General features: G+C 39.2%; 1 protein-coding gene across 1 annotated transcript in view; it reads right to left on the bottom strand.

The window, feature by feature from the left end:
• Positions 1-9184: 9184 nt before the first annotated feature.
• LOC311195310 (DNA mismatch repair protein Msh3-like) overlaps positions 9185-24307 on the bottom strand; it is a gene marked incomplete at its 5' end in the record, with an annotated part of 41871 nt that continues 26748 nt past the window's right edge. Inside the window, 4 exons of the mRNA XM_084268689.1 lie at positions 9185-9456; positions 12510-12684; positions 14837-14966; positions 15170-15356. Coding sequence (XP_084124815.1) covers positions 9348-9456; positions 12510-12684; positions 14837-14966; positions 15170-15356 — 601 coding nt within the window. The 3' untranslated portion in view covers positions 9185-9347. The remainder of the gene's footprint in view (positions 9457-12509; positions 12685-14836; positions 14967-15169; positions 15357-24307) is intronic.

Here is a 24307-nt window from a genome sequence, read left to right as displayed (position 1 = left end):
TTGGGGGGAAACTCAAACAGAAGGCAGACTGTGCACTGGAAAAAGTCTTGGGTTTGGCATTTTTCCCTGCCTGAAGCTGATGCTCATACTGGGTTGGAAGGGACCTTTAAAGGTCCTCTAGTCCACCCGCCCTGCAGGAAGCAGGGACATCTTGCCTAGATCAGGTTGCTCAGAGACCTTGAGTATCTCCTGGGACTGAGCCTTCACTACCTCCCTGGGCAACCTGATCCAGTGATGTAACACCCTCATTCTAAAGAACATTTTCCTAATTTCCAACTTGTATCTACCTTGTCCTGGTAGTGCCCACCACACTCCCTCCTAAAGAACAATCGTCTGCGTGGGGCTCAGCTCTCAGCTGGGGCAAAACCAAGACAGCACCTCTTAGTGATTTCTGGCCTGCTGCTGGCTTTCATGAGCACCACTGAGAAGCTGTACAAGCCTCTAAGGAGACAGGACCATGCAAGATAGTTAAGCTCTCCTGTACCTATCAGCCAAGACAATTCCTGCTCTGCTAAATGCATGGTAGGAGGCTGGAGGCGTGAAGGAAGGAGATGTTGCATGTTTCCTCTTCAAGCACAGCTCTGAGGGAACACAGTTTAGCGTTCACACTGAGATTGTCTCCTCGGGGTTTTAGCAGCCTCAGGAATTTGCATTACACATCGCTGCCACAGGCACTTTCTCCTCTCCTCCAAGACCGTGGCTGTGTCCAAGCCTAGAGAAGAGCCCACCTGCTCAGTGCTTAATAGAAAGCTCTTGTAGGAGCAGCACCCCCCATTCACTAACACATGACATGGGTCTGCTCAGTCGCCTTCAGAGTTCCTCTGCTCCTTTCTCACAGCAACAGTGGGCCGATTCCCTCCTCAGTGCAGGGCAGTTACACTGGTATGTTAGCAGACAGTTTCACTGTGAGGTCTGTTAGGAAAGTGAGGAAGTGAGTGGGGTTTAAAAAAAAAAAAAAGAAAATGTACTTTCAGTAAGTGCTTGACAAAGCAGCTATCTGTGGTGCCAAAAGACAATGGACAGGAAATGGAAGGGAAATTTTTAAAATTATTAGTAGTGATCACAGAGATCTGTCAAACAAGCTAAGGGAAACTGATGTGCAGCACTGGGCCACTCACTATCAACGTGCCTCGAGGCTTAGTGGATATAAAACTGAAACACCAAGTGAAGTCGAGACTTGAAAAATCTAATTTCAGATATTCACAGAATCCTAGAAGAGTTCTGGTTGGAAGGACTCCAAAGCCTATCTAGTCCCAACCTCCTGTCACAGGCAGGGAGATCCTCCACTAGCCCAGGTTGCCCCAAAGCCCCATCCAACCTGGTCTTGAATACTGCCTGGGAGGAGACATCCATCCACAGCTTCTCTGGGCAGCCTGCGCCAGGGCCTCCCCTCACAGGGAGTTATTTCTGCCTCATATCTAATATAAATGCTCCCTCCTTCAGCTTAAGGCCGTTCTCCATTGTCCTCTCTACTACAGTCCCTCATAACCAGTCCCTCTCCAGCTTTCCTGTAGCCCATTCAGGTACTGGAAGGCTACAATTCCCTTGCTTTATCACCATGGTGTTGAAATGAAGTATTAAAGGATTACCATATAAAGGTGGAGGAGGAGTCAAAATGCCTCTCCCTATCATTCTCTTTCCTACATTCCAAAAATGCAGAAGGAAGAAATTATTAAATGTGTAAATTGAAAACAAAGCTATGCAGACAATGCTAGCTGGGATTTTGTAAAACACAGGGGAAATAAAACAATTCCTAACCTAGAATCTAAATCGACCCTCACTAGAGTGTCTGGGAACATTTTTAAAGGGCCCTGAAGATAAAGCTTTTAGAACTGAGGATGTGCTGAGAAACTGCAGGTAGCACTAAACCCACTCACCCTGGCAAGATGCAAGGAGATGTGTGGTCCAGCATTTCCCAGTCTGTAGGAAGAGATCCTTGCAGGCAAGCATCTTGTTTACTGTGTGCCTGGTCTCATCAAGCCTGCATCTGATTATGAGGCATGTGGACAGGTCTTCACAGAAATTGGGGTAGAGAGGAGAGACTGCAGGACACGCTGGCCTGAAGAACAGCACAATGAAGGAATGTATGGAAGCATTCTTACATTACAGCATTGGGAATATAAAATCCAGAGCAATGTCGTAGCCTCTGCTGAAATGCCTGGTTATCAGAGGGAGGAGGAATTAGCTGTAAGGTGCTGCTGTACAGAGGAAAGTTTAAATTCAGGGACAAGGGGCTATTTTATTTTTGTTGAACACCCTCTGTCTTCATCAGGAGGAAGGAAAATTATTGGCAATGATGGATGAGATCGTTGTAGCACATACCAGCTGAGAAACAACCGGTGAACATGAAGAACATACTGCAAAGCCTGTTAGAACTGTTACATGGAGTAAGACTGTGATTAAAGGAAATTGGGCAGCAATGGTGGTGAGGATGTTAGTATGCAAAGGTGCCTTGGAGAGACCCAAAGAGGAATTAAAACAGTCCTGTTTAGGATCATAGACTCACAGAATCATTTTGGCTGGAAAAGATCTTTGAGGTCAAGAATGAAAACTCCGTGGGAGTGGATAAAATGTGAGCATACCTGCTGCCTGTGTGCCACACATCACTTGGGAAACAGGTGGAGATTTTTTCCCAGCTGTTGGGTATAGATGGGAAGGAAAACTACAGCTGCTCATCCTGATGGCTTGTGGGACATAACACAGGCTCAAGCTGAACTTACCATTGGCCACAGGCTTGAACTTAATTGCTCCTGAAAACAGAGTGTCAAAGGCTTACACAGTTTTAGATTGCAAATTAATTAAAGGATTAGCAGGGCTTTATTTTTCTATGTGGAAGCTATTAAAAATATGAATTTGCATAGATGATCAGCTGGTTTAATATAGCTAATTATTGCATTAATGCAGTCTTTGCTTAAGTAAAGTACTGCAAATAGAGCGCAGTATACGGAGATGCCTTCAGTGAGCCAAAATTAAATGACATTAACTCAAAGTATGCACAAGACATAACTAAGGAGAACATAAACACCACAGATACCAACCAGCTGGGAAGAGGGGAAGTCTCCCTGGACACTATGCTTCTTGCAATGTGACAATCTTAATAGCTGGGAGCATTCCAGCTATTCCAGCTGGAAAAGCCAGCTCAACGTACCTTGGTGTTGTGTACTTGGCTTTCTTAAAACTTAGTTACTTTGGAGTTTTGAAAAAAAATCCCAAATTACAAGCCTTATCACTCCCTGGAGATATGCTTTTTGAATAGGCTGACTTAAACTCTGACAAAAACGCTGTTTCAAGGTCTTCTCCTTAAACATCCCCCCCACTTCCCTCTTTGCTTGCTCTCACTGAAGCACTTGTTTTTCCAGTGATTGCAATAGAGAAGTTTGAGGCACACAGGGGGGGCTGACAAGCTGCCTGTTAGCACATCCAAGTAGAGATCTAAGGAACGATCTTTAGCCTTTTCACTGCTAAATAAATATTTGCCCTGTGTGGTGTTGTCCCCTGTGGTGGATCAACTAGAGAACAGACCTTTTCCCTTCTCCTTTCCTCTACAGCAGTGGGAACCTCAGCTGACTAAACAACCCAGTCCTCCGAGGGCACAAGCCTGGTCCTCCTGTCCCGCTGGATCCCGCAGGGAAGGGACATTGGCATTCCCCCACCCACAGCCCCCCTACTCCCAAGTGATGTTGTCCAGCCAGAGGACCAGGGCCCTGGGGGAGGTTGAGCGTCCTACTCAGCCATGTAAAGGCAAACGCCAGTCCCCCACCCTGACAGACCTACCAGCAAAAGGAGGTCCCGTATGGCAAATTCAGTGGTACCTGCCTCTAGCCGTGAGCATCACGGTGCTGTCATTTCCCCTTCCCCAAACTGAGAACTAAAAACATGTGCTCACACAATACACGAGTCACTCTGAAATGCTCTAAGGTGACAGTCAATTTCTAATGCTTTACGCAGAGGGGAATATGCAAAGAGAAATATTTCAGTATGTAGGCAGAAGGAAAAGCTCAGCACTTGACTGAAACTTTTTATTTTTTTGTTACATAAGAGTGAGATAATTATATCTAGTAATCTTCCTGGTATTCAGGACACCGAGTTTTAAGTCACCCTGGATATTTGGATTATTGTAAGTAAAAAGCAATGTTGATTTCTACTTCTTCATTGCAGATTGTTTATTTAAATTTTGCTGTGTTTTCCAATCCCTTCTTTCCCAGGAATCACCGATTGCCACAAACAAAGACCCAAACATTAAAAATACATTTAAATCAGAAGTATTTTTCAGTTTTGTTACTAGGGGCATCTACCAGTATTTTAAATAAAAATTACCTCATTTTATAATACCCCCCAAAATATTGTTACTTAGAAGGAAACATCTGGAAGGAAGGCAGTCAAAATTTTAAAAATTCCTTGCAAGTTCAAAAAATATATTTGAAAACTCTGCCTTTTAATGAACATTATATAAATATATATTTAAAAGACAGGCAAAGCCCTGTATTTCAGGGCTGAACTTTATTCTGTGATGAACCTGTGCAGGGCTGAGGATGGAATAAAAACGCCTTCTCCATCATGAGTGATGAGAACACCTCTGTGTGTGACCCACAGAGAGGAGAGGGGCCATCAAACTTATCTCCCTGCCCTCCCTTGATGGCTTAGTTCATCCTCCACAAGCTGCGATGTCAATGACATGAATCCTATGACCAGGCACCACCTCCATCTCCCTGTGACTACTTTGGGCAAGATGCTCTTGATCACACCTCTGAAGGAAAGATACTGCTTGTAGTCTGAGTGCTGGCCATCCACAGCAACAGCACAAGAGCTCACTGCAGCACTCAGCCTTGGGCAAGCTCTCTTCACCTTATGTCTTCTACCTATAGCCAAAGCATCAAACCAGTGCCTGCTCACTCCGTTTCCTATTGCTGTTCTTAGAACAGTGAATTATTCCTAGATTTCTGTATTTGTCTTTATCTTGCTCACCCTTTATTTCCCCTGAATAGTATCTTAGGCCTTGCCATCCTTTTCTTTACAGCTCATTTATGACTTAATCCAGTTTAGTCTCGGACAAATAGATTATTTCACAATTAATAGCATGACCTGCAAGGACTCACATCTTACAAAACAAGATGTTTCAGAAATTCTTCTTTTTTTTTAATTAAGAGAACATCCTTTGCTTCCTACTTGTCTTTACGGCTAGGCAAGGAGAAAAATCTATAATGTAATTAAGGAAGTCATCAAGCTTGTGCATCAGTAGCTGAGGAAGAAACTAATATACGGTTCAAGGGAAGGATTTCCACACCAAGTGTGCTTAGCCATGTACAGTGACAAATGAAGCATTGTCAAAGTGAGCAGAGTTCTATAATTTTGGTAAGAGAATTTTTAGTACAGGACTGTACCAAGCTGGGTAAATCCAGAGCTTCTCCTAAGCAGAGCTACAAAACAAGGACCGTCAACAGCACTGGACTGATGTGGTTCTAAGACCCAAATAAGTGGTCTCACAGCTGAATCTTATGCTTACCTACCAGCTGGACTGGTAGGTCCCCCAGAACTGAATTGGGATTTAACAAACATTTGATTTGGGTTCAAGTGTCAAGGATTTTGCAGGGAGGTGTGAGGGAGGCTTTGAAAACAGATGGGAAAATGATGCTGTGATGGTAAATTTCCGCTTGCTGTGGCCTTTGCGTTTAGGAACAATTAAAAGGTGATGAGAAGCATCCAGTCCATTCATGGGCTGTAAAACTGGAGAGGGGGAAGAGGCAGAGGGCTCAGACTTACATTTCAGATTGCTGTCCAAGACTGGCAGTGCTGGTGCTAAGATTTTGAAGGAGACTGCAGTGGCCACCTGGGGTGAGAGTGGGGAGGAGGCCCTCCAACAGCCATTCTAGCAGTGTGATCCAGATTCTGGAGCAGCGTCCTACTTCTCTCAGTGCAATGCAATCTACCAAACTCTTATCTCCCTATGAAACATGCACTTATGTCAGACCTGCAAGAAATTCAAATAACTGAGTTAAATTCTCACTGAATTTTACATATAGTAGAAATATTTGGATGCTTTGCTTTCCCACAGATTTGAATAAATAATACTTTCATTGCAGTGAACAGACTTAACTGCAATACCTGACTCAGATGACATTTCAGTGATCTTTAAATTCATTTATACGGGTTGTAAACTTATGTGGTAGGTAAATTAATGTAATTTCTATAAATGCTTCTGGAAAACTTTGTGATACATGGGAAAATCCTCTTGAGAGTTACTTCAGTGAAAGGCACTGTATGCCAGTAAGAAAGGTAATTGCTACTGGTAATGTGTTTTACTTTGGGTATTCTATAATTACGTTCTTACATAACCAAACACAAAAAGGCAGTGACAAGTGTACCCAGCCCTCTCTCGCCTTCTCTTCCATCAAAACCATCTACCAGTTTTTGTTGCTAACCTGTGGCACTGCGGTTTCTAAAGGCAATAACATTCCAGACAAGATGCACAAAGGCATTAAAATTTATATTTCAAGAGCAGGGGAGAGGAAACAGTGGGAAAGCCTAAGGGAGTGATAAATACTTCAGGAAACCAGGTAAAAGCCATCAAGTGCTAAAGTCTTTCAGGGAGACCATACCTTTATGTATAGTACAAATCTGTATTTTTCACATCAGTATTACATCTTACTATCGTCAGTAACATGCTGGCACAGGCAGGAGGAGCCAACACTGTGCAGGTTCCCAAAAATATTCATATTTTGACAAAGATATTTAGACATTCTTTTCTTGAAGGCGACCTCCAGAAGAGCACGAATTCCCACTACAACCAAGCATGTTCTGTGTATGGATCACTCTTCTTTAGTCTTGCAGCTGTCAGCATGAAAGATCCAAACTTGCTGACTCAGCACTGGGACAAAAGGTTTATTTCTCTGGTTTAAAAACTGGGCACATGTTTAGGATTGTACCACCTACCAAAAACCGTACTTCAAACTGTCTTTATGATGAAACTTACTGCGCTGGAATTGAAAAGAAAAGAAGAAAGGAGAAAAAAAGGAAAACACAAAAGAGGCTTCTCATCTTTCCATCTCTTAGAACTCCTGCTATGACAGACACGCAAGTCCCAGCTTACAACAGCAAAAAAACATGGAAAAAAACCCCAAACCTCCTACAAAATTAATGCCTTTGCAGGTTTTCCAGCAAGCCTTTGTTTCTTTATATCCCTCTAGTGTTCTGTGCTAACAAAGGCCAAGGAATGTCTGTCTGGCTGCCTGTCTAGACTACACCTAATCTCATGCTCTGCAAATGTACCCAAGTGAGGTCTGAACTCGTCACATCCCAGAGTCATCACACTCACGTGGCACTCACCCTGCTAATGAGGGTGGCTGCTCCACGTCATCAGAAGAAGCTCTAGATGAAGTGGCACTGTACTGTGTGATTCATTACAGATGTATCCTAAAATCAGCAGCAAACACATGTAACAATAGTACGCCATCTCTTCATAGTGCATCCTCAAATGGTTGTAACTTTTTACCTATCTGCTAGGAATCAGCAGAGAATAAAACAGTGGCTTTAATAATTAGCCTGCACATCTAGAAATAAACCTTACTGGGATAGCAAGATAAACTCTGTTCTTGAACTGAGCAGGGCTAAATTCAGAAGTTATTTCTAATACGATCGCAGGCATTAAGAGAAAAGCCTGCTGTAATTGCTTTGCTCTTGATAGTATGAAGGGGCCAGTCCATTTCTCCATCCTTAATTGTATTTCTCAGTTCTTTTCAGACTTCATACAGGTGTAGTGGGTATTTTTTTCCTTGTCAGAGGCACAGTTTGAATGCTCCCCTGAGGGTAAAGAGAGTCTCACTAAAGGCACATTTAGCACATATGGGAATTCAGTAATGGCTTATTTATTCTCTTTGAAGACTGTGGTCACAAGTCCTGAGTTCCAATGCACCACAGCTGTGTGCATTAATAATGGAGTATTACACTCGTGCTTCACAACATGTGGCAAAGCTAAAAACACTTGGGCAGCAACACCTTAAAAAACTGCTTCCTTCTTCAGCTCTTCTGATTTACATCAATACACCACACACAGCAGAAGCAGATGCTTGTATTAAATAGATGCTGCTATTTGAAGCAGACAAACTATATATTTTTTTTAATTATGCTTTGTCATCTGAACTATCAGGAAAAAATATTTGGTGCAGGTTAGCAATTGTTTTTCACAGGTAAAAAAAATTACAAGCTTTTCTGCATGAAGTTCTCTATATTGGAAAGGCTAATTCAATCCCATGTGATATCACTACTTCATCTTCATCTGACATGCATTATTCAGAAAAAAAAATATAAACTGAAAAAAATTAGAAAGGTTCAGCTGTCTCCAAGATTACAAAACCTCATTTCATCAAGACTATAAAAAAGACTAAAATAAAGACTATATTTTATTTAATTTCTTTCCACTTTTTTTTTTTTTTTAAAACACAACAAAGTATTTACCAAGTTTTAAGTGTCTGGACATCACTGTCCACTTTCATAGCAAGTGGTTATGTTTATAAAGGAAAATCAATTGGATATCACACTCAAAATTTAAAAAACATCATTTCTGTTTTTAAACATGTTTCCCAGCTTTACTCTGCATTTGACAGAGCACAGGGGATGTCAGTTGCATAGTCTGAATTGCCTTTTTCATCTCATCTTATGGTACTCCAACATTATTTAGGGTATGTCAGTCTTCAGACCATGCCAATATCAGAAGCTGAAGCTGAAAAAGAAGCAGGTATGCATAAGAATGAAGAGGAAAACCAGTCAATGTGTGTTTTGTGCTGCTGCTTTGAGAACTACTAGTTGCACCATCTCTCCTATCCAGCCACACACTGTTCGTAATTCATGGTGCATGTTAGAGGGTGATCTACAAAACCAGTGATTTTTAAATGCATTAATACTAGAACAAACAAACCAGAAAAGTCTCTTTATGGCAGTCATTTACCAGTTGCACAGCAGTATAGCATAGTCAAGACTCAGCTACATTTTTGCAACACAGAGGGATTTTTATAGAAATTGAAATGTGATAAATTTAAAAGACATTTTATTTAAAAATATTTGCCAAATTATTTATCAACGTAATTTTTCTCTTGTTTTCTAAACATATTAGAAACCAAATCCAATGCCACTAGACATTTTGCATTAAAGGAAAAGGGTGAAAACACTTCAGGGAGGAAATGTGGAGTGAGAAAGATACAATCAGGAAGTGGGTGTGGAGCATCATATCACAATGCATCATCTCTTATCTCTCAAAAGGCAGAAAAGTCAGCTTAATGCACCTATAATCTGTTTGTCTTCAGATCTGTATTTTGCATCCCCAATATTTTCAATCTTTAAGCATGATTTGAAGACTAAAAACTGTCCTTTCTTTCATCTTCAGGTTCACACATACTTTTCCATTTCTGTAGTTCCTGAGAATCATTTATCTGCCATACTTCAGCAAAGCACTTTAGCCTTTTTCTGGAAAAAAGGGGGGTGGGGGGCAAACAAATGTCAGTCAGAATGTGGAAGTATTTTTAAATTAAACACATCAAACCTTGAAAGCCCTATAGTCTTATGCAAAATTTTATACACAGTCAAAACCAGCAGTTTGCACAGTTTAAAATGTTATGTGATCTTTAAACAATTAGTTAACATTTCCAAACATATTTATTCCAGCTCTGTCAGTCAACAATTTAATTTTATAGCTAACTTCAGAGCACTAGAAACACTGATGAGATGAAATAGAACACTGAGCAAGAGCAAAGGCAACAAACAGCATTGTAGTTTGCACTGTTTAATTTTCAGCATTCAATTCCAACAAATGTGCATTAGTAGAACCATAAAGAGATATTTTCAATATAAATGAGTAGACACATCCTTCTGTGTTCTTTTTTTAATACTTTTTGATTTAAAAAGAGCTGACACAAATAACAACAGGATGTTTAAAATAGGTTAATACATTCCTGATGACAAAGATGTCAAGACTGGATGGAATTACACAGTGGATTTTCTTAAATAAAATGAATGTGTTTTAAAAACTAAGACAAGACAGCTAGCCTGTGGGTATTGTTACACCACAAGTATACTGCTACGAAGAGATCTGAGTTTTATTCCCAAGTTCATGATAATTTTTATTTCCTACCACTGATATGTCATACCAAATTCTGAATTTGTTAATGCCTCTTTTGAGGAGAAGGTATAGGAAAATACTCTGGCATTTAGATGACATCATGGTAATAAGGGAAAATAAACAGGAATATACAAAAGCAAGTATTTCTATAATGACCTACACGGGAGAACTGGAAAAATTAATACAATCATTTATACTCTTTGAAGTCATTGGACATAATAGTTGTTTGTTGGGATTTTTTTTTACTTTGTCATTGACTTGAGCTCCAGGTTTATACAGCTGCATGAAGTTCCCTACAAAGTGTGTGCAAAAGGTCTCCAGGGAAGGAATAACCTGCTACAGGTCAAATCTGATGAATTACCAACTGATGTGCCTTGGATGTCCCTTGTCCCTCACCCCCTGTGTAGCTCACTGTCCTTAAAGGGAGAAGAGAAAGCGTCAAACATCACATGGTGTAAGCTAGTCTCAGAGGCAGCAGGTTACCCACATCTGATGGACTGACCCCAGCCCCCATCCTCTTGTGTTGCTGGGGGAAGAGGGAGAGAAATGGGGGGTGGAGTTGAGCCTGGGAAGATGGGAGGGGTGGGGTTTTAAGATTTGGTTTGATTTCTCATTACCCTGCCCTGTTTCAGTTGGGTAATAAATAGGTGCATTTTATTCCATGTGAGTCTGTTGTGCCCTTGGTGCTGATTGTGGAATGGTCTCTCCCTGTCCTCATCTCACTTCTGAGACTCTCATTATATCTCCTCTCCCCTGCCTAGCTGAGAAGGGGAGTGACAGAGCGACTTTGGTGGGTGTCTGGCCTCCAGCCAGGGCCAAACCACCACAAGTACAGAAGCAAATTCTATACCAAAATCTAAAATAGAGACAATCGCTTACCTACCTATTCAAAAGCTGAACAACTGGGCACAATTAAGTCCCTTAATTAAAACTGGCTGGTCAGCCCTCATGCTACCCCTCCATGGGCACTGTAAATCAATCTTCTAATGACATCACTGGATAGTAGTTTTACTGCCCACAGGTTGGAGACACACTAGAACTCTGTGCCCTGTCCAAGTAATATGCTAGCATGATTTTCACAGAACAAAGTAATACAAGCTAAATGTACATATAGTATTATTTTGCATCTTAATTTTATTACACAGTAACACTACCCTTCCAGCTCATACTCTCACCTTTCTGGAAAACATTTTTTTTCCTTGATTTTAGAACCCCACATAACAACAGAGTCAAGTCACTGCTAGTAATTTGTTGTTTTACTTTTGTCAATTATGGGCTATTATTTCCAATTAACAGAAGCCACCACATTATTTTTCCCACAAACTGTCATGTATCATCAAAAGAATTATTTTGCTTTTTGAAAAAGGGATAAAAACTGGTGTTAAGCACTAAGCACTGTTCAGTTTCAAAAGAACTGCTTGCACCTACAAATAATTAGTACTCAAAATTTTCTCATACAAAATTATTCTGTCAGGATTAGTTACAACCACCAGGCAACAAGGATGTTAATTTATTATATTCCTGAAGGTTTACTGATAGGACTGCCACTGAAAACAACAATAACAAAAAATTCAGTGGAAATTAAAATGAATGCTCGCACATACTTATATCTAAACTATATATATAATGTTACAGGTTTTATAGAGGTGATACTATTTGACACACATAAGAATTTTCATAACTAGTCTCTATATAAAGTGCATAAGCTCCTAAATGAAAAGTGGTTAGCAGAAAGATATTAAAACGCCCAAACTTTCAGTAAATTTTTGTGTGTTGTGTCGGGGAGTGGGAGGAGGAGGTAAACAAAATAAATTATAAATTATTAATACTTTAATTAAATCATAAATACTTAATTTTTTAAGTTAAACTGAAGAATATTCATCTATATTGTATTATGCAAATACAAGTTCCACGGAGAATAATATCCTTTCCAAATTAAATATATTAATATTTTCACTATCGCTGGTAGAACAGAAGAGATACTAGATGTGAGTTATATTCTAAATATTAAATATATGTTTAAATATTTTCTCTGAAAACAGAGAAAATACATACATGAAAGCATACATTACGTATTTAGCATAAGAAAAAGACCCCCCACAGTTTATTCCTAATGTTAGCTCAACATGCATTTAGTTTTTTCTAATCCTGTTTCAGAGAGCAGCAATTAACCTCTGACATAGTATCTACCTTTTAAATCTAAAGCTTTGATTGAAAGAGATAGCACGATTTCCCTAAGATTTTTTTTTTTTGAGGTTTGTTTCACTGTCTTCCCTGAAAAGTAGAGGAGGGTAGCTGAAGTAGTTCTTACTGTACATTTTTTAATGCATACTGTGTGAAATGTTCTTAAATTCATAGCTGAATATTCATTGAGGAGAGGGGAAATCACAATTGTTCTGACCTTTTCATATTCACTATCCTCTCCAACTCCTTTGATTTGTGAGCTGCCTTCTTCAAGATTTCTTCAGGAAGATCTGCCAGTTTGGCAACATTTAGCCCATAACTCCTTGCAGAGACTCCTTTAGTGATTTGATAAAGGAAAGTGATAAATTCAGGATTCTCTTCGTGTTCAAATCCTAAAAAATAAAACCAAAATGAGAAACTATTATGTTAATAAAACACAGCAGACCAAAGACTGAAATGACAAAGACTGTGGTCTCATTGCCATTCATGCTTCAGGTATGATTTATTCTGTTTTACCTACCCATTGTGAGAATGAAAAAACTCTTAAATAGATGTTTACCTGGTGTCTTTTTTAGCAGACTTATCTCTGTGTGTCAAAAACTGTACGTCAAACTGATTAATTATGTTGCAACTGGGACACTCCATCTCATGACTGCTAAGCAATGACAGTGTCAGTAACCTATCAGTCAAGAAGTCCATAACCACACCACATTAAAAAGCTTCCTGCCTACCAGGAGGCTGAAAGCCATAAAAAATGCTTAGAAAAAAATACAAGTTGGGATGGTGGATCCTCTGCTAGGGGGTTTTCTACAGGATGAAAAGGTACAAATGTAAAAGACATCATTATAGGTCCTATGACTCCTTCCTTTTCCTCCTAAGACATCCTTGTTGCAACTCTGCACAAGCCAGGCCTTGTGTAAAGACGAGAAACTCTACAACATCATTCACTACCATTCACTTTTCTGTTTTAAGATTGCAAGATTTTGGAACAATGGACATTTCCATAACTGATAATGACTCAAGGTGAATTGAGTTATCTAAGTCAAAGATTGGGAAAAAACATGCCATAAAACTCACCTTAAATGAAACAATTAAAATGTTAAGACAACAGAAGCTAAAGTTATAGAGTAAGAAACACAGATGCATTTTTGCTCACAGGCTATTGTGTCTCTGTAGCAAAACTGTAAAGACTACATATAACCTGAAGGTTCAGGTAAAATAACATTTAAGGTAGAAATGCTGAAGCAGGACATAAACGTGAAATAAGACAAAGTGAAACATAAATGATAGGGCTTTGTGGACACAGCTGTTAAGGACTAGTAAGTACTGAATGTTGGTAACATCTCAGTTGTATCATGGGATCAAAGATCAACACTCCAGTTAATGAACTTTGTGAGCAAAGGACATGCTGATGCTCATATCAATTCTTAAATATTCCTAAGAAGAATTCAGGCAAAGCAGGAAAACCAGAATACAAGCAGAATTGTCAAGCACCTGATTAAACCTGATACATCAAGAAAAAGAAAAAAAAGCAAAGGTATGGAGGGAATTCCTACATCACAAATCTGTTCTAAGTTTGGATGCCATGTGAGTAAGACACATGTAGTGGATAAACCCTGTGTGAATTTTCGAAAGGTATTTGACAAGAGCCCTGCATCAAGTGCTCCTCTGAAAACTAAGCAGCCATAATCTAAAAGGAATGCCTTTGCATTTGTATATAATTGGTTAAAAGATAGGAAACTTACAGTAACAGTCAGTTCTCACCATGAAGGGTGATCATCACTGCAGTTAGAGAGGCTCAAGGTACTTGTCAAACAAGGAAAAGGGCTAAGCAGAGAGCTGACAAACTTTACTGAAAATATTAATTCAGAGCAACAGTGACAAGCATAAATGCTGCAACTCTTCTGCCTGGCAAGAGCAGAACTGGATGCAATTATGATCAGCAATCTACAAAATTAGGCATGGCACAGACAGGAAGAACAAAGATTATTCCTCTGCCTCTTCCAATTCAAAGAACTGGGACCACCAGGTGAAGCTACATGTTGTTTCAAAAGAGTTTCAAAACAAACAAGAGGAAGTTGTTCTTCACACAATGCAGTGAAAACTGCTTACACAATAGGATGAAGATGCCAAAAGTACACATGCACACACAGAGAAACTAGACAACCTTGTTGAAAATAATAAAAATCAGAAAACCATCTAGCTCTTGAAGCCCCCAAAAGAGCAAATGTTTGCAGACAGTGAGATCTTCTAGAGAAAGAGTTAACACACATTTGATCCCTAATCCCTCCTCCCTAATCCTTTGTATTCATCTACTGTGAGTTACCAAGCTGTGTGACTCTTTTATCTGACCCAGGTTACTGATTCTTGTATTAAATGTGAAAGAGAAATGGTTGTACAGTTTTCAAGCCCTCCAAAATTTCTGTATAGGCTGATATTCTAGTGAATTTGAACATGTAACTTTCATGTTGAGGTTTAAATTACACTTCTACAGTTTCTGCCTACACCTGTTGTGTGAAAACCTCAGATGGATTTATACTGTACCTTTTTGTTCAGCACTTTCCTCCTCATTCACCAAGAAAGCCATGTGGTAATTACCAGCTTTGTCTGGATACATCTTCTCTAGCTCACAAACCGAAGGATAGTGAGTGACAAACAGTGTCAGTGACTCCACCTACAACAATGAGGTAAGGCATGTAAGAAGGTTTGGCTTAAAACAGTTATAAAACACAACACTGGTATCCTCTATCCATGCCCCTTTGCTCTGAGTCTAGACATGCTACATTTCTACAAGGAAACAGGCATCATGTCCAGTTCAGCCTAACATGGTACAGGCTGAAAAAGCATTCACAACCACATGTCAGATCAAACACTTACAACTCTAATGAAATGTTCCAGTGTAGCATAAGCAATAGCAATTCCATCATGTGTGCTAGTTCCTCTTCCCAATTCATCCAAAATTACTAGTGATCTTGAAGTTGCTTTTCTTATTATCTCAGCAGTATCTGTCAGTTCTTCCATAAAAGTACTTCGACCTTTGTAAATGTTGTCTGCTGCACCCATTCTGCATTGAGATTCAAAACAGATCAATTTATTAACTTCAAATAAATGCCAGATAATGTTGGGAAAAAAAAAAAAACAAACCTTCTTATAATGAAACCATTTTATTATAAATGTCATGTTGCTGATCCAAGCAGAGCAGTAAAACTAAGGCAGAACATTCACCTTCCAGAACAAGCTACTGCTTAGGAAGAAAAGCTGCAAGAGTACATGCTGCAGATGTGAGGTTACTCTAAAAGAGTGAAAGATCTATCCATGTACCATTAATAAAATATTCATGTACCATTAATAAAGGCTTGCCTGCATTCTCCAAGACTATACTGACCCTATGGGCCTCTGGGGAATGTCAGACTGTAGGAACAGCAGAGAATTTTTCTGGGCCATCAGTAATCTAAGTCCCAAGGTAAATCTGTAGACAGGAATCTCAGCATAACATGTCAACTATAGGAATTAGAGGAAAAAGATGAGGTAGACAAGGGGGTATTTCTTATCATGCAATTCTTCTACCTTCACAAACAGTAGCAGGCAGCCTGTTCTCCTAAAAAGGACCCTGGGAATTCATACCATTCAGCTCACTAGAACGGTAACAGCAAATGTAGCAGTGAAAACAAATTTTACTTCTTTGGTTTAGTGTGACCATGTAATTTGCATGTTTTATAAATGCCTACAAGACCTGAAAGTGTCAGATATTAGAATCTCCATGTAGTGATAAAGTGGACACTCAAGGTGACCGGGTATTTAAGCATCCAAACAGATACAGAAGCTAGTTTCTTCAGGCTGTAACAATATAACAATGATTTCCCCTACTTACACAGGTACACAATCTTACTATCATGTTTAAACATGTTTAAGAGAAACATTTCTCTCCTCATCCTTTTCCACAAATGTCCCTGAACTTAATGGTCTCCAAGCAGGTGAGCTTCTCTTACGCTCTGTACACATCCACATGCAAACTCAGACACACAAATTCCTTCACGTTTCATACAGGTCTTTTAGCACCATTTCAAGTCAGATTCTATCTCAAATCATGAAACAGTTTTCACCTCAGAAACCGACTGGTAATCCACCCTGTTCTTCTCTTCTGCAGCTTTCCTAACCTATTCAATTAATACGCTTTCTAACTGGCAGAAAGAATTTCCTTTTCCCACATATGCTTTTCAATTACATTAACCACATTACAATACCACTTCTGAGATAGGTTATCATTAGCAATCCACGGAGTACAGCTGCAATAACGGATTTGTTCGCTCTCATCAGCCAACAGTATAGTTACATACAAACCTCATTGATTTAAGGAAAGCTGACTCTTGGGCTTAACATATCACATTTTCAAATATAACAGCTGGCCACAACAGTATTTAAAGCCAATCAAAACCTTTAAAGAGAATCCCAAGACAGCCTTTTTTTCTCAATCTTTTGCTGCATCTCTCTAATGTAATCGCTTCTGTTGCCTACAGAAGCACTAACAAGATACTCATAATTTTATGGGGATCTCTGATTGCCAAGAGTAACTGGCTACAAATAGGCTGGACACATTAAAATTATGATTTCTGTAGGTCCTCTGGTTCCTGCCCTGGAAATTTTGTATGGTGTCATGTGTAACTCCATGACATGTGAATCTTGTGACGAACTGATCTTGGTTGGAGATGGGCAGGGCATTACCATACAACAAGCAAACAGCACTTCACTGAGTATGCACTTAAGATTGCACGAGTAGTAGGTATACTCCAACATTACTATGCTTATCACTATTAACTACAAATAAATTTACCAGAACAGCAAATACTTTTCATGTCCAAACAGTCTCTGGCTCCATAATGGGCAACTTCAACTTCATTTACAACCCTAGCATTATTACAATGTAATTTTTATTTGGCTTTTCATTACAGAGAGAACATCTAACAGGCTGTCTTTTCTGAACTTAGCATGATTACACTCAGAGTTCTCATTTCTATTTTTCTCTTGGATTGCATCAGATCCATAGAGCCCTCAAAATCATTTAGCCATTTTGCATCTTATCTGCATTCAGGAAAATAATTTTCAGAACTTCCTCACTAAATGCTCAAGATACAAACAGAAATTAGTATTATCGTTCTCTTGTTCTTAACAACAGCTGCAAAAGAAGATTTCTTTTCAGCATCTTGAAACATTCAAATCCAACTCAGGCTCATCTACAGATTTAAAAAAAAAAACAAAACAGTATGTTTCTCAATGATATAAAACCTCTGAAATATCTTCCTTTGAAAACGGATAAAATTGTTCTTTCTGCCTGTGCCCTTGACACTAGAAGGAAGAATCACACTTGTTTTTCAAATGTATCTCGTCAATAATTTTATCCAAAAAAAGTAAGAATAAATATTTTAATGTGGACGTCTGCATTTATCAAACTAACAGTTAATATGCAGCAAGGCATTGCTCCAACTGTGTGTTATTCCTGATCTAATGAAGTTTTTGATACAAAACACCTATTGCTTAAACATTTCTTCAGGTTTAAAACAGCCACTATAAATCCCACTACAGTGGGATTCAGTCGCTTTCAATTTACATTTAAATGTAGCTTGCCTCTTAAATGTTTTTATACGTCAAAACATTAAACTTTCTCCTGATGTTCAATAGAATGAAGATGATTTACCACTGTTAGCAGCTAATTTACAGTTAATACCTGGGTGCTATCCCAATGAACTTTTAGGGTAAAAATGCAAAGAGAAATGTTATAGATACTGAGCCTTAAAGCTGTCACCCCTTAAATCATCTTGTTTGTCTGCCTTTTTTCATTTGTTTTACATAGGGTCCTAAATGAAGTCTCCAAGCCTCACTTTTGCTGGCACCCTGCCTCCAATGGGGTCAGATATTTTTCTGACTTTTATATGTACACAAAAATAACTATTTGATTACATTTTAATACTGCGTTCACCCTAACAATATGTCTGGTGACAATACAGTGGGATATGAGAAGAGGTATGAGTCATCCCTGAGTGATGCAGTCATGTTATGCACTGCATAATATTTATTTTCTTCCTTCTCTTAACTGAACACCCCCCCTCCACCCAAAAGAAAAACCAACAAACCAACAAAACACAAACATGTACAGGAAAATGAAGTTTACAAGAGAGTAAGGCAATCACAACAGCAAACCATCAGAGCAGGAACAATACCACCCAGCCCCACCACCTCTGCTCTATTTGTCAGCACACCAGCTGCTGGAAGCAGTGACAGTTAATACGAAAACTTCAATTTCTGCTATGGAATTTCTACTGTCTACGTTCAGAAAAATTACTGCATTCTGCCCATGACAAGTGTGCAGATATCCAATGTGGAGAGTGCCTCTTTAGTGCTGGCAAGAGATTCATCACTCCTCAGCAAATGCAATTTGGCTAGAAACCACTTTTTATAATGTCTCTTTGACAGCCAACCAAATTTCATAAAATTAAAAGCTCTTCTTCTTACAATGTTCAACACATCTATTATGTAACAGGAAAAAAAAAAGGGAGGAAGCATTATCTCTTTTCATTGCTAGGTTTCAAGTGGTAAAGATTCTTGTCTATAAACTCAGAGAAAACAACAGGGAAGCAATGTTTCCAAAAATTAATTTTGGTGGGATAAGTTAGATGATATGCAGCAGCACCAGCCAGCTTTATACAAACCAGCTAGTACAACATGCTTAACCTGCATGTGACCCCTTAGAGAGAAAGACACAGATTTCCACATCCTACACTTGCAGCATTCAAAGGGTGCTTTTTCTAATCTGCTCTCCTGAGTCAGTGCCTGCACATAGTACTGACCTTCTCCAATGCCAGTGTTCATCATTCTAGGAAGTTATCCAGTGATATTTTGTTCAAGGAGGCTCTGGAGATGTAAGGAATCTTTTTAATGATACAAGCTATGATGTCACTAGAATGAAATAGTAACTTTGTACCTTTTTTCCTTGCAGCTGAAGAATTTTTATGCAGTTAGTATCCATTTAGACCTGCACTCAACAGGCAGGAACTAATATCCCTGAACTGCGTGGCCCTGAAAGTCACCTCCAAGTCTGGTGCTCTTAAGCTTTTGATCAGCTAGAAACATCTGAGGGCTTTGAGAGTCACCCCTAAAGAGCTGTTTAGAAGGAGAAAATGTAAATTGAGGCCATGGAGGCCTTCCTGTAGCTCCTTCTCACAGCATCCTGCTCTTAAAAAACCAAAGTGTCCTGGAGACAGGGAAGACTTGCAGGCTTGATGACTACCAGTGGCACAAACCAACAGAATAACACAAAACCTTATTTTGGAGCAGAGCAGAGAAGGCTCCCAGAGAACTGCAGCTGCCCTGTGCAGCAGTCCAGGGGTGAACGTGATGACTTGTAGCTTCAAACTGAGACTGCCCCAGGGTGAGAGAAGGAGGGGGCTGGGGGGGGGATGTGAGGGGGTGGGGTGGGAGGAATTCCCTAGCAGAAAAATTAATCTGAAATCCAGACACTTCCAGTTAAGTTTTTTTTCCATGCTGCCTTTCAGAAGAAGTTATCTAACATGCTATTGGTGGGGTTGATTATAAAATTAAGAGCACTGCATGGACCTCAGGTATCATATTATTCGTTTCTGTTGGGACAAATCCCTCACAGTGCTTGTGAAAACGACCACACAGCCCAAGAGCTCCCAATGGTAACAAAAAGCAACTACATAGCACTGAATAAATCCCAGAAAACAAGACTGCAAACCCGTTCCTAAAGCCTTATTTACATACCATTGACAAAATCCTGATACTATTTATTAACTATAAAATACTTAAAGCTGAAAAATAAACTTAAATGAGATGTAGAAATATGCATTTGACTTCAAAAGTTTATCTAAAATACTTACTGGAGAAAAGAAACCTAGTGCCTATTGCAGAAGAATAAACCTGATTGGTATAGAATCTCTACACAGTGCCTCTGTCATTTTCAGGTGAAAGTATTCTGGTTTCCAGCTATGGTTTACCTTCCCTGGGATCAGAACTGAAGCCAGGCTTCATCTCAGGATGCACTCAAAGTTAAATTATTTATTCAACCAGAACAATTAACATTAAAATTACTCTTTTCTCTGAGAATATCTTAAATGTAAAGTGTAGAATAGCACTCTCTCAACACCAAGAGAGAAACTCCTGTGATTCAAGAACATTGAGAAAAACAAATAAAATAAATCCTTAAGACGAATTTACAAAAAAACCCCTTCAAAATATAATTTCAAAGTTGACTGTATTTGAACAGGAATTATTAAAATAAGTAGCTTGCAGAAGAAAGGACAACCTTGTGTAGCTCCAGGCCTGGAGGTTGGTGGCCCTGCCTGTGGCAGGGGGGTTGGAGCTCTATGATCCTTGGGGTCCCTTCCAACCCAGACCAGTCTATGATTCTAGGATTAGATGGGGTCTTGCCTTAGAGGTTATCCTATTCCTTCTCTAGTTCTCTACAACATTAACACCCTACAGTTACTACTTTTCATTTTTTTTTGAAGATCTCATGAACACTGCTTGTATCCTTTCATCTTTTGCAGAAGACACTCTAACCAGCTGAAGTGTCTGCAGAAAACAAATGCCTGTGAAAGTGGGAGCACTATCTGAAGATGATGTTCATGAGAACAGAAACACTTGTTACTGGTCCTGACATGAACAGAGGAACACAACAGTAAGATAAATCCTCTGCCACTGAACCAGGTTATTGACTTTCTGCTAGGCACCTAGCAAACAACACTTACTGAGACTTCACTGGTTAGAAATTAAAAGTAAGTTTGCAAACAGGTCTGCCAAGAAAATGAAAACAGGCATCCGAATCAGAGGATTGGCAGGCTGACTACTCTGTGTCCTCTCCTACTGTGGTACCAAGAATCCCAAACACCTTTAACCAGAACAATTGTTCAGTTTTGCCCACAAAAGAAATTTGAAACCCTGAGTATTTTAGAAAGACTCCAACTGCTAACCAGAACTTAACAGTGTTTAGTATAAAAGTAGCCCAACTTGGATATCCTAACTTCTGGCTACTTGCCACATACAATGAAAATTTATCAAGTAATTCTTTAGAAGACAGCATCTGCAAATTTCTAACTGTTCACTGGCAAGAAACTAATGCTTCACACTCCCCCACAGGGTACTGGTAAATCATTCACTTCATTTCCATGAACCTCTTACTGATTCAAACTAAAACCTGACAATTAAGAACAGTAATTTACAGAGCTGTGATTACAGAATTTAAAATTATAAAAAAACCTCCTTATCCTAATCATTGTTATCAGGAGTTTTTATTTTTGTATTATTCATGGACAACTTCTAAGAAGCAAATGTGTGCAAAGTTGCGTGGATGGCAATGTAGGAAATCAGAAGATGTTACCTTATTTAGAACAGTTGTTGAAAAGCCTGACAGAACACATTATACATTTAATGTGAAATACATTTTTATTTTGTAAGTTATTATAGACACATGGTATTCTCAGTCTCTGACAAATTAGTGAAAGCCTAAGATCACTAGGGATACACACTTTGTACTATCCTGGAAAGAAAAGTAAGTCCAAAGTCATTTTAATACTCAGTTTCATAGCATTTTGTAACCTTTTCCTTTGTCCCCCATATCACTAGCTAATTGGAATAGTCAACACAAGTAATCACTTAAATCCTCATTACCTTATAGACCTGGCCAACAGAGGCATGCTGCACAGGCAAGCACCCCAGAATGTTAAAAGAGATGTATCTAACAGGACTGGCTTTCAAGATGTGAACTGCATTGCTTTACTTGCTGAAAACCGGAGGACAGAAAAACATCCCTGGATTGCATTTAATAATTTGAAAGCTGAATTCACCTCAACAGACTGAATGGGACTCAGGTGGGACTGAGTTCAAAAGACACAATGCTGCTCTAGTCAGTACAGTCATTGAATGAGAAGAAGTTACTAATATCCTCTCATTTCTAATGCTTTACAAGGCAATAGAAATTCAGTTGTTCTTAGAATCACAGCATCAGACTGGTTTGGGTTGGAAGGGACCTCAAAACACATTTATTTCTAATCCCCTGCTATGTGTAAGGACACCCTCCAGTAACCCAGGGTGCCCAAAGCCCCATCCAGCCTGGCCTTGAACCCTGCCAGGGATCCAGGGGCAGCCACAGCTTCTCTGGGCAGCCTGCGCCAGGCTCAGGCTCACAGGGAAGGATTTCTTACTTCTATCTAATCTAAATCTACTCTGTTTTAGTTTAAAACCATTACCCTTTGTGCTATCACTACTTGCCCTTGTAAGCTTCCTTCCAAAAGCTTACGTTACATTAATTAGTGAAGAACACCCAAGAAAGTTATTCTCCAAAATTCAGCAATGATACCCTCAATAATAAGAGAACTCCTTAAAAATACCTGTCACCTAAGGAACATAAATTACACACAGTTAATCTGGCAGATTTCTGCTTAATTCTAAATCTTTCCATTGTATTTTTAAAACTGGACTTGCTTGAGTGAGTTCACTTTGTCCATCCCACATTACACACAACCTTACAGGAGCTGGCTCTCAAGGCACAAGAGTCAAGCCCTCAGAGGAACAGGGAGTCTGGTAGCAGGAGGAGGATGCAATAGCTTAAATTCCACGCTCAAACATGCCAAACACATCAATGGACTGCTTTCCACAGGTCCATCAGCTTTTACATTTACTCAAACACAGAACTAAGCATTTCTTTTTCTTGCCCTGAGTGAGAAAGGTATGACTTGTTCCTGTACAGAGGCACCAAACTGAGGTTTCCCTACTGCAGTGTCTCCTGAGGGACAGATCTGCCAGCACTGACAGAGAGCACAGCAGAAGGCCAGTGCAAGGTGGAGAAGTTTATGAAAGCTGCATTAAGCAACTGAAGCTCCAAACAAGTTTACCCCAATTTTCCTACAGGAAACCATTAACACTGTATAAATGTTGTTGATGGTCACAAGGGAAAGAACAGATTAAGAGTACAATCATTTTGCTGAAGGTTAAATTACAAGCAGAGATATCCAAATTAGGGTGTTCACTTGTGAGCTGACAATATTAGCCCAAAGAAGCTGAAAAAATGGAGACAAAGAAAAACTCATCCCTAAAATATGCACAGGTTTACACTTGCTACTCTTGGATTCCAGGGAGGGAACTCGAGGTAATTAAGTTAATGTGCATATGTAGCTGAAGGATTGAGGCCAAGGGGGGATTAAAAGGCAGAAACTATAGTAACAGACTAGGGACAACAGCTGAAGTATTCAGTGCAAGTGAACTTTTCCCCTTTAAACCTGTGGACGCTATGGAAAATCCAATTCGAATTGTGACTAGGTTAAATCATATCAGGGGAGAGTTTTAGAAAGATAAATACCACTGTTCAGTGTCAGAGTTTCAACTTGACTGTTAAGAGAGCTGGTCAGCTTCACAGTCAAATTTTTGTTTGTCCCCCCTCCCCCTTGCCCACACAATACTATCACAGGGAAAGCCTTTCAATCCCTATCAGTAATACTGCAATAAGCAACAGAAGTTGTTTTATAAATCTCACTTTATGTTTAAATAACTGTCTTTTATTAACTTAAATGGATTTTCAAGCCTGATTTAAAATGCTGCCAACAAAACAGGTGTTTTTATTAATAATTTTATCAAATGAAAGTTACATAAGCCAAAGACTGTTTTGTTAAATATTATTACATGTATATGAAATATAATCCTAACATTGGAGATTTATGTTACTATGAAATGACCAGACATGAAGCTAAATTATCTACAAATATATGTACAGCACAGCTTAATGTATTTCTACTGAGCTACTTAACACTGTCAGAAATACAGTTCAGATGTACTGTGATATGTCCAACACACATTTTTAGAAAAAAACACAGCAAATAATGTTCAACTTATTTGAACACTCACTACAACTTTTACATATTATTGTCTTTTTCAAAAAGAACATCTCCATGTGACAGAAAACAGGTTCAATGAATATTATTACACCACCTTTTTTTCCCCTTGAAAGGT

Source organism: Gallinula chloropus (genome assembly GCF_964237585.1).
Source record: "Gallinula chloropus genome assembly, chromosome: 10".
NCBI classification, from domain to species: domain Eukaryota; kingdom Metazoa; phylum Chordata; class Aves; order Gruiformes; family Rallidae; genus Gallinula; species Gallinula chloropus.
This window is presented reverse-complemented; position numbering and strand designations above follow the sequence as displayed.